The following is a 10,935-nucleotide window of genomic DNA, read 5'->3' on the forward strand; positions in this document are numbered from 1 at the left end:
CTCCTCTCCTCTCCTCTCCTCTCCTCTCCTCTCCTCTCCTCTCCTCTTCTCTTCTCTTCTCTTCTCTTCTCTTCTCGAGGAGTCTGGAAGATTCTCTCCCCTCCCTTCCCCTCCCCTCCCCTCCTCTCTTCTTTTCTTCCTTCCCTTTCTCCCTTCCTCCTTTCTTTCTTTTCCTTTCTTTCCCTTCCTTCCTTTCTTTTTTTGAATGGGTATGGAGGAGAGACTCACGTAGCCCAGGCTGGCCCAACCTATTTGGTTGAGGATGACCATGAAGTCCTGCTCTTCCTGCCTCTACCTCCCAAGTGCTGGTATCACAGATGTGGAGCACTGCACCAAGTGCATGTGGTGATGGGGATTGAACCAGGAACTGCATACTAGGCAAGCATGCAACCGACTGAGCTTTATCCCCAGCCGCAGATGCAGTGTCGGTGGAACTAAGGAGTTCCTAGACGTGGCCACAGGGTCACCTGATGCACTCAAGGGCACTCAACAAGCTTTGGTCTTCGATGTTTTCAGGCCCATGCGCTAAGGGAACGTTTTTCCTATTTGCCTATATACAATGTAATGTAACGGAACAGGGGAGCCTGGAGGCAATGGGATGGTGAAAAGAATTAAAGGAAAAGTGACAGGATAATCAAAGAGGAAACATGGGGCAGCAGGAAGCCAGGACGGGCCTAAGGGAGTAAAAGACCTTTCAGAAAGCATTGTAGAACAGCAGAAAATGGGTAGCCTATAACTTTGGTGGTTTCTGACTCTACAGAGTGACACACACATCCTGGGAAATCCTGGCTACCTTTCCGAAAGCCTACCAAGTGATCATGGAGTATCTACTGCAGAGGATAATTTCACCCCAGGCACCCAAGGATCAGGAGGCTGACCATGAAACTGAACTCTCAACACTGATTGTATGGCGGGGCTGGGAGTGGGAAGGAAACGCACTGTGATTTCTGTTGGGCTAGCTTGGGTTCTACGGACAAGTACCACTTAGGGGCCTGTGTTTAGTTGGGCATTCTAATAGCAGAGTCTCCAGGCTGGGTTAGAAAGAGGGTTTCTAGTCGATTGACCCACTTAGAACAGAGAACCAGAACCAAATTGGTGCTGGAGGTGGAAGTGCAATGTTGTAAGGCAAACACCCCAGGCCTGCCTAAATCTGAAGGAACCTGGGAGGCTAAAGCAGACCCATTGTTATAAGAGCACGTAGCGGTGTTCTAGAAGCAGTCTGCCCTGTGCTCAGTCTTCACTTGCTGACAACATCAGTGACTTCACTGGACAGGCGATAGGGACTATGACAGGAACTCTGCGTGACAGTAAAGGTGGCCTGCTTTTCACTCCAGGCCACCAGGGCCATCCACGAGCTGCTGCTGGTACCGAGTCAGCAGTTCGAGGTGCAGACCTTCTTTGCCTCCCTGTTCGTGGCACTGCTTTTCCAAATCTCTTCCCTGGTGACTAAAGGGAGCACCGTGGCCCAGGACGAGCTGACTGAAACCAAATCCATGGACACCGTGAGGTACCCTGGGCCCTTGAGCCAGTGTGCTAATGGCTATGCTCTGTAACCAGCTGGCCTTAGTACCCTCTCCAACGTGGTCCTTTCACACCCTCCATGGTTACTTAAGGCACACATCGACTCAATAAGCCTTCCCAGACTTCCCTGAAAAGACTTTAAAGAGGCTGCCCCGGTGGGTGGATGCATTTTCTATACTAAAGCAAACTCAAAGCAAGACTCGTGGGCCACCTAGATGCCGTTCCTCTGGTCTCTGCAGGCTTTCTGTGCTGCCTGGGAGACCCCCACAACCCTTGTCTGTTTCAGCTGTGAAATGTGCTTGGTCTGTAAGCATTCCATGGCCAGGTTTACTAGTCACAGGATGGGTGGGAGTCACATGGGTTAGGAGAGCATAGCTGGCAGTGACTGTCTGCCTCCTGCTGTGTCCCCAGCTCTTCTATAGAGGCACTGAAGACCTTAATGCGCAGCTCGGGGTACATAGACCACATGTCTTATATTCAGACACTCGGGGGCTGGGAGCTGCTTGTCAGCCCTGAAAGACATTATGAAGGAGTCACTCTGCTGGCCAGGTGAGCTGTGTGTGTCCAGTCCCCGGGTGGAAAACCTTCTATGCGTAGGTCTTCTTCTGTGGCCTCGGTCTTACTCTGAGCACTCCGTTGTTATCTCAGATCGCTGGTTGTCAAGAACTGCTGGCACAATCGCCCTGTCTTCAGCTTCTTCATTAAGACCCTCCAGAGCCCAGGCTGTACTAATTACTTCACAGCCCTGGTGTTCCTGACAGAGGTGACTGGAGAGGGTGGGGCAGAGGGCAGTGGGGACAGCTTCCGGGAAGCAACTGTACCCAAGGGGACTCCTTTAGAAGGCTCCCAGGGAGAGAAGTGGCCTGGTCTATCCCTTCCCATGGATGAGCTGGGGAACATGGGTAAGAATTCTTCATGAAGTTTCTTTAGGTCACAAACCTTTATCCTCCTCAATGTCAAGGCTTTGCCTCTGCCCCAACTTTGTGGAGCCCCAATTTCCTCTCTTGCCATTACTTCAGCTATGACTAGCCACCCTAATTCACTCTACAATTCAGTCACTGGACAGGGGAAAATGTGTAGAGAATTTAGAAATGTATATACATTGTATAAAACCATTAATCCTTACAGTGGTTAAAAGGAATCACTGTGTGTGTGTGTGTGTGTGTGTGTGTGTGTGTGTAAGGTTGACATCATTCTCAAATATTCTGTTTGGCTCTTTTCATTGCAGTTTTTGGTTTTTAAATTAACTTTTTGGTCACTCTATAAGGAAATGGGTTTCTTTGTGACAAGTATTTAATACAAATGTTCTATAATTAATGGAGTGTTCTGTCTCTGATTTAACACAAGCATAAACAATACTGTAATAAACAGTCCTATGGAAAACCTTTCCAGTATTCTAGACTATTGCCTTAACTGTTGACTATAGTATGTGGAAATATGAGATTCAAGTGTGAGTGGCTTCTCTGACTTTTGATTCTGATGCGCAGGGGTTTTCCAGTAAAGCTGAACTGCTTTGGGCTTCCACCAGAGGACATGGGGCAGTTTTTTGAGGTCTGCCTTGTTATAATTTTAAATCAGTGTCTTTAAAAATTCAAACTACCTGTTTAAAAGTTATTACATATATGTATGTATGTATGTATGTATGTACACATGTGGAAGGCAGAGAACAACCTGTAGGAGTCAGTTTTGTTCTTCTATCATGTGGGTCCCAGAGACTGAACTCAGGTCTCAATCTTGGCAGCAAGCGCCTTTATCCACTGATCCAGCTCACTGGTCCCTACCTACTTAAAAAAAAAGTGGATTCTTTTGAATTCTGACAGAAGATAATACAATAGCAATAGTACTAGGATAGAGACAGTGATCTTCCTTCTAAGATGCTAGCAGATACATGATAAGGATGTGAAGGACTCTCTTGGAGGTACAGAAGCCTGACTAGTTGGAAGTGGTCTCGGGAATTGGTGTAATCAAACCACTGAGGATGTTGATCACAGGACAGATGAATACCTGGGTCCTTACTCTAGAGGCTTAGCCCAGTAGACATGGGGTCCACAGGAGCCTTTGTTTTCTAAAGCATTCTTCTGGCTGCATAGGCAGGTAGTCCCTGCGCTTAGCTTCGAGAAACAGCACAGAAGAGTAGCATACACAGCCAGAGGCTGATTTCCTCTTGCAGAGGTTCTGAGCCCTGGCTGCATATTAGAATCCTCTAGGGTAGTGCTTCTCAGCCTTCCTAATGCTGCGACCCTTGACCACAGCTCCTCATGCTGTGGTGACTCTCAACCAGAGAATTATTTTGTTGCTGCTTCATAGCTGTAATTTTGCTATTATAAATTACAATGTGAATATCTGATTTGCAGGATATCTGATGTGTGAGTCCTCAAAGAGGTTGTGATCTACAGGCTGAGAACTGCTGCTCTAGGGGGTGCTAAACCCCTCACCACGTTCTCCTGCTCCTCAGTGCCTATTTCTTCAGAACTGCTCTAGGGTGGGCACAGGCATTAGTTTTCTCTAAGTTCCCTAGTTTACAGCTATGATCTAGAAACAGCTGGTACTGCGGGATACTCTAGACAGTCCCTCAAATGCTGATGCCCAGCTGAAATGAGGAGACACACAAGCGCTTACTCAGCTGCCATCCTTATTAAAGTTTCAGGCTGGAGTGGGGTTAGCATGTTTGAGATAGGGCTTTCGGGGAGAGAGATGGGTGAGGCCCATTCTCAGCAACTGGAGGGGAGCCTGACAGTTTTAAAGTGGGGCATAAGTGGGGTGTAGTTACCAGCTGAGAAAGTGGGTCCAGATGCGTAGGTGAAAGACCATGTCTATATAAAAAGATAAAGAGAAAAGGGGATATATTCTATGGAGGTGTGGTGAGGTATGGGGGAGGGGAGGTCTCAGCAGGCCCATGCCAAGGCACTCCTTCCCCCAAGGGACCAGCCACATGATGGCATAGTATAGAATAGAGTTTATTCAGGGCATGGAGAGGGGAGTCAAGAGGGTAGCAGAGACAGAGAGAGGGAGAGAGGAAGGGAATAGAGAAGTAGAGGAGTAGAAGCCAGCCATGAGCACGTGGAGGGAAAGGGGAGAAGGGAATGGGGAGAGAGGGGGGAAGAGGCAAGGGGACAGAGTGGGAGCAAGAAGGCAAGAGAGAGCAAGAGGGAAATAAGAGACCAAGAGGGTGAGGAAGGGGAAAGCCCCTTTTATAGTAGGCCAGGCCTACCTGGCTGTTGCCAGGTAACTGTGGGGCGGCACTTAGACAGAATGCTAACATCCATGACACTCTGGAACATTTTGCACTCTCTTATAGCTCCTAGCTCCTGTTACCTCCATCCAGAGACAGTCACAGGCAGGGGAATTTAAAATAGATAGGGCTGTGTGCTTTAATTCACAGTACTTGCAAGACTGAACCCTGGTATTTTATTCTCACTTTGTAGAGAACAAAACTCAGGCTCAGAGAATTTAAAAAGTTCTGACTAATTGACAGTAGACATGTCTGGTGGCCTGACAAGAATGTGCCAACTTAGGGGTCTACATGGTTTCACACACACACACACACACACACACACACACACAAGCACACACGTGCATACATATATATACACACACACACAGACACAAGCACATACATGCATACATATACACACACACACACACAGAGAGACACAAGCACATACATGCATACATATATCCACAGACACAGGCACATATATGCACACATACATGCACACATACACACATGTACACATATACACAGACACACACATGCACACTCACAGGCCCAAAGACACAGATGCACACATGCACACACACACACAGACAAATAGATACAGATGCACACATGCACACACACACACAGACACATAGACACAGATACACACATGCATACACACACACACATACACACTCACACACACACAGACATGCACAGTCCTCTGTCCTCTGGGAATCCTTTCCATTTCTTTTGCCTATTTTCCTATTAAATCATTTGTCTTCTTGTCTAAAGACTTGGGACTTCATGAGGTCTTCTATCTTCAAGTCTATTTCAAGTTCTGCCTCCTTTATGCACTCCCGTTCACAATACTTTGTAGCTGCTTCAGTCTGTGGCACTTTGTCCCTTGCTTGGAACAAAAGTTCATGGTCATGTCTTTACTGGCTCCCCAACTAAAGCACTAGAATCCGTGACAGCCGTGTGCATTCTTCTGTCTGTCTCTCATCACCCCCTCTCATAGATGCAGACGTAAGACTTGTACCACGAGTAAATGGCAGGGTGCGAACTGTCCTTTAAGCTTTGACCAAGGCCCTAGGCAGAATCTGAATCCAGTTGTTCCCTTGCCTACATTTTTGTCATTCTTGGTTTCTGCTTGCCAGCTGCTCTGCTGTCCAGATGTGGCAGGTGTTGTAGATGAGGTCTCCACCAAGATTCTGACAGACTGGTTCAACTGTGACGAGTTAGACACGGCGCATCTATTCCTGCAGATCACGGAAGTCTTTGCAAAGCACAAAAACACGGTGAAAATGGAACAGGGGTAAAGGACATACCATAGAGAAGGGATAGGCAGATCTGGAAAGCTAGGGTGGCCAGTTACAGATAGGGTGTGACACACTTGGAATTAGAATATAGGTCCTCTTGAGGCCAGTCCTCCAAGCACAGGGTCCAGGTTGGCTTGAGCATTCGAGCTCCCATTCAGGAAAGTACCTGGAGGAAGTCGTTCCATAAGTCACTTCAGAAAATAGGTCCAGCCAATCCCAGCATCCCGGAGGTACCATCCAGGTCTTTGGAGACTGGCATCATCGGGGGTGAGGAAAGCAATGAGGAGGGAAGTTTATGGTGCAGGAGAGAAAAACCCTCCATCTTCTCACCTCTGCCAGTGAAGGACAGAAGGCTCCTGTGCAGGTACCTTATTGGCAGCCCAGTTTGACCACCATCCAATCTTGGGGCCATGTCTGCTTTCAGAGTGAAATATATGAGAGCTTGTTCCTATTGGTCTGCCTGAAGGGTCAGCCTTGCAGGCAAATGCTGGTGGGCAGTGTTTCCTGACTGTATTTCTGAGTGGCTGTTCCTCTGTAGATAAAGCTCCTCAACATCCTGCAGCCCTTTGTGCTGAGCTGCTGCTACTCCTTCAGCAGCGACCTGGTGATGGAGACCTTCCGAATGCTGCAGCGCATCCTCAAGGACCTCACCTGGTATCACTCCTCCTCCTTCATCATTAAGCTGACCTTCACTCTGGTGCACTTCTTCGAGGAGGTAAAGCCCCCGAAGGATCAAGAGGTTGCTCTCTTACCCTAGGTGACTGTGACCCAATGGAGAAGGGTTGAGCTATTGTTTAAAAAGCCCCTTTCTCCACCTCAGTAGTGTTCTTGGGGGACTGATTGCATCCGTACTCTTGCTCTATAATAGTCAAAAGGGGAGGGCTGATGAGAGCAATGCATGAGAACTGTGCCAATGAGAGGTCAAAGTAGACAGGGGATGTGCGCAGGAAGGCGGCTGGTGGGAGCAGAGCTCAGAGTTCTTCTGACCGGGGTGACCTGTGCATGTACAGACGTGTCTGTGTCTTCCCGAGTGTGTATCTTCTTACCCAGGAGTCAGAGGAGCTGCGCCTGATCACCTTCGAGATCTACGCAAGTATCCTGGCTAAGGTCTCGAGGATGACCCTGGTCTTCCCCTTGAGGCACCAGATCCTCAGCTTGCTAATCCTCCTTGTGTTACACCTGAAGGATGTAAATGCCGCCGTGGTGGAGGTGAGAAGCCGGACTGTGGAGCCTGGCATTCAGTTCTCACTGGAAGTTAATGCAGAACATGGTAAGCCCTTGGATAGGGCTGTGACAGGATTGTGTGACACTGAGGGGGGCCACTAGACTTTTGACGTTGGGGAGGTTGAATACAGATGATTGATTGGCTGTTGTGCTGAGTCTCCTCCAGCTCCAGTTTGACCCAGCTAGCTGCCAACTTCAGTAGAAGTTTGTGGACATGGAAACTCTGATGCAGGAAGTCTCATGGTGGTACCCGCTCCTCTATTTCTGCTGTGTTGCCTTGGCCCTTGTAGTCTTTCTCTAGACTGCTTTCTGCTCTTGCCTTACCAATGAGAAGAAATGGGGCTCTCGAGGTGGGGGAACTCCAGTTGTGGGTTAAATGCTGGGCAGAGCATAGAGACTTGGACTGTGACAGGCCAAGTTCAGACCTCAGGAGCCTAGAAGCATGTACCACAGCTAGACACTTAGAAACTCCTGACTTGGTTTGTAACAGGAGATCCCTTAGATACATCCAAGGATGCTGCTGAGCACATGACAGAAAGGTATGGATCTCCCCTGATGAACTCAGTGATATTTTGGCCAAGTCAACTTTTCTGTAAAGCAGGGACCACCCAGATGGAGTACTAGGACTTTGACAGACCTGGGTAAGGTGGTAAACTTTGGTGAACCTAACATTCAAGATCCTAATGTGCCAGTTGGGGCTAGCCTGGGATACATAGCAAAAGCATGTCTCAAGGGAGGTCCAAAATAGGGACATTTGTTTTCAGAGAGACCACTTTGGGCTGGAAAGCCATGGTGCCAAAGGCTGTGCTGTAGAGTCACACTGCTATGGGACTCAGCATTACTACTGGAAAAAGCATTAGAGCCATCACCTCAACTTCTTCATGGGGAAAAAAAAGGTTTTCAGTAGAGCCAGATGTCTAGACAGGCTCTACCTTTCTCATAAGCCTGGATCCTTGCAGTTTCTGAGTCTCCAGTCTACTAAAGCCAAATGAGCTGCTCCCTGTCTTCCTCCTGGGCCCCTCTGCATCTTTGCCCAATCTCATTCCCATGGTTCCACATGCTGAGCCTCTTATCTCCCCAGGTCTGTAGGCGCAGCCTCTGCCACATAGCTACCATCCTACGCTGGTCTAAATTCAAAGCAGTCTTCGCCAAGAGTGACGTATTTACCATCCTCAGTGCCCTGGTAAGCCAGCAGCTGATGCATCATTCTGCCAGTGCAAGAGAGTCAGCCCTCAACCTCTCCCTCTGGTCCCAAGCCACTTGAGTTAACAGACAATCTACTTCATGCAGACCACCTACTGGTGCTCCCTGCCCTCGCAGTGTTTGCTAACTCTGCAGAGATAGGTACATAAACTGGTAAATTTGGAGTACTTTGGAAACTGGTAAGGTGGAGGAAAGCAGTTTCTAATACAACTTGGCCAGCTTGGGCTTAAAGAAAGCCTTCCCAGATAACATCATCTTCCCAGGGAGAAATGGAAGAAGGTAGTGCTTAGTGGACTAGTTCCTTTTTGATTGCTGTGATTAAACATCATGAAGAGTTTATTTCCGCTACGGTTCCAGGGGGTTAGAATTCATGGTGGCAGGAGCAGGGATCCAAGGGCACACATCTTGAACTACAAACATGAAGCAGAGAGAGTGAACTCAAAATGGCACAAGTCTTTAAACTCTGAAAACCTGCCTCCAGTGATTAAACTTCTCCTTCCGAACCTTCCCTACAGTGCCATCAATTAGGGAGCAAGTATTCAAATGTCTGAGGCTATTGTTACATGTAAACCTAGACACCAGTAGAACTGAAGACTCAGTCTGTCAGGGCCTTTGAATACATTGTCATGCCTGTGGCTTGGTCAATCTAGGAAGACATCATGGAAGAAATAAGGCCTCAGTAGCTGGGACACGAGGGATGAATTTATAGGAGGTTCTGAAAGGTCTTTTTGAGATTGGGATAATATCTATCTACCATCTTAGCTTAGCTTGAGAGGCAAGAGACTTGGCAGCTGTGTTATCTAATGCTACTTCTTCCAGTTGAAGCAGGAAAGGAGCAAGGCACTCTGGTTTCTGAAGCAGAGTGTGGCCCTCTTTAAGAGTCCGCAGGACCCCATCCGCCAAGTGGCTGTGTGGTTTGCAGGTATGATGATGGTCCCCTATATATGTGTGGTTTGCAGGTATGATGATGGTCCCCTATATATGTGTGGTTTGCAGGTATGATGGGCCCCTATATTCTTGGAGCCATTGTCTCCTTGAAGTTGAGTTTTTCAAACCGATTGAGGGCTGGGCATGTGAGAAGTTAATTACAGGGCCCAAGGTAATTAAAGAGTCCCTGGTAAGGACTCCCATCTGCTCCCACCACAGGGAACCCCTGGTTGGGTAGGAATGACCTGTCTATTAGAAGAATGGGAAACTCCTAAGAAACCAGGGCAGCATAGCTCCCATAGAGTGGAGCACCAGGCCTGTGGGTTGTTCCTGGTGGAGGAAGTTCAAGGAGAGATGGATGCCACCTCCTGTCACCCCTTCATCTTTGAAGTGGTGTTTATTTAAGTCTTTACCTGGTCTGATTGCCTAGAGCCCTTCATAGAATTGGAGAAGCACTTTGGCCTCATGAAGAAAGTCCAGCCCTAAGGCTGGGAAGCAAGGGTGGGAAAAAGAGAGGGCCAGGATGATGACTTTTGTCAGATAGCTTTGTTAGGGCCCATGGACCCCTTGTGAGGCTGCTGAATGCCTATGTGCCCCCATAGGTCAGGTCATCCGGGACCTTGATAAGGCTGAGGAACAGGAAATTGAAGAGGAATATACAGGTGAGTGGTCATCCCATTGACTACTGATTGAGTCTTTTAGGGGTACTGGTATTAGAGGGGTGTCTTGGAAATGAAGGCAAGAGGGTTCATAAAGACCGTCATCCAGAAAAACAGAAGCCTCTCCCCAAGGCACAGAGGTCTGTGTTATCAGTCAGAGCTCCTCTGCTCCCCACACTCATTCAGACTTACTGCCGTTGAGCTTGACGCTGTTTGTCAGCCAGGCTGGTCCCCTAAACTCTCCCTAGGAAAGAGTTACTTACCTTCTTCCCCAGGGTACCACAGGATCCTCAGCCCTTTCTCTCAGGGTCTTCATCAGTGCTCGTGTTATATTGTGGGAACCTGTGGTCTCCCTGTCCCTGAGACATGTCCTCTGCACACTGTGCTCCCTCTTTTTTCTATGCTTCCACATTGTACTCATGACACAGTGAACCCCAGGTGTGGCTCTGTGCTGGACTGCGGTTCTCCTGGGGGTCAGAGGACTCCACACAGAATGAATGAATCCAGAGCTGGGGTGGGACCAAAAAAGCAGTCTGTTTTGTGTCTCTCTGAGCCTGGGGCAAGTTTGGGGTCTTGATTATAATTAGCAGTGTGGACTTGTAGAAGAAATCATTGCTTACATTATAAAAGTTGCCAGTTTGTCTCCTTTCTCCAAGCAGAGCCAGGGTCCTCCTGGTCCTGCCTGACCACTTTTCTGCTTACTGTACCATCCCCTGTGTCTGTTAAAGCCTTCAGGTATATGCAGAGAGACCCTGACCCCACAGTCAGCTGCCTCATCGTGCAGACTTTCTACATCCTAGAAGCCAAGGAGAAAGTGATGCCGGCTAAGACCCCTTCCTCCTTCCTCTGCGTGAGGAGGATCAAAAGGAGGTACTGCTGA

General features: G+C 48.3%; 1 protein-coding gene across 1 annotated transcript in view; it reads left to right on the forward strand.

The window, feature by feature from the left end:
- Positions 1 to 10,935, forward strand: part of LOC114626381 (maestro heat-like repeat-containing protein family member 7) — a 34,562-nt gene extending 23,627 nt beyond the window's left edge. Inside the window, exons 12-22 of the mRNA XM_028773770.1 lie at positions 761 to 905; positions 1,335 to 1,507; positions 1,933 to 2,070; positions 2,170 to 2,284; positions 5,881 to 6,021; positions 6,581 to 6,757; positions 7,093 to 7,251; positions 8,348 to 8,449; positions 9,289 to 9,391; positions 9,999 to 10,058; positions 10,784 to 10,935. Coding sequence (XP_028629603.1) covers positions 761 to 905; positions 1,335 to 1,507; positions 1,933 to 2,070; positions 2,170 to 2,284; positions 5,881 to 6,021; positions 6,581 to 6,757; positions 7,093 to 7,251; positions 8,348 to 8,449; positions 9,289 to 9,391; positions 9,999 to 10,058; positions 10,784 to 10,935 — 1,465 coding nt within the window. The remainder of the gene's footprint in view (positions 1 to 760; positions 906 to 1,334; positions 1,508 to 1,932; positions 2,071 to 2,169; positions 2,285 to 5,880; positions 6,022 to 6,580; positions 6,758 to 7,092; positions 7,252 to 8,347; positions 8,450 to 9,288; positions 9,392 to 9,998; positions 10,059 to 10,783) is intronic.

Source organism: Grammomys surdaster, unplaced genomic scaffold (assembly GCF_004785775.1).
Source record: "Grammomys surdaster isolate TR1022 unplaced genomic scaffold, NIH_TR_1.0 234, whole genome shotgun sequence".
Taxonomy (NCBI): domain Eukaryota; kingdom Metazoa; phylum Chordata; class Mammalia; order Rodentia; family Muridae; genus Grammomys; species Grammomys surdaster.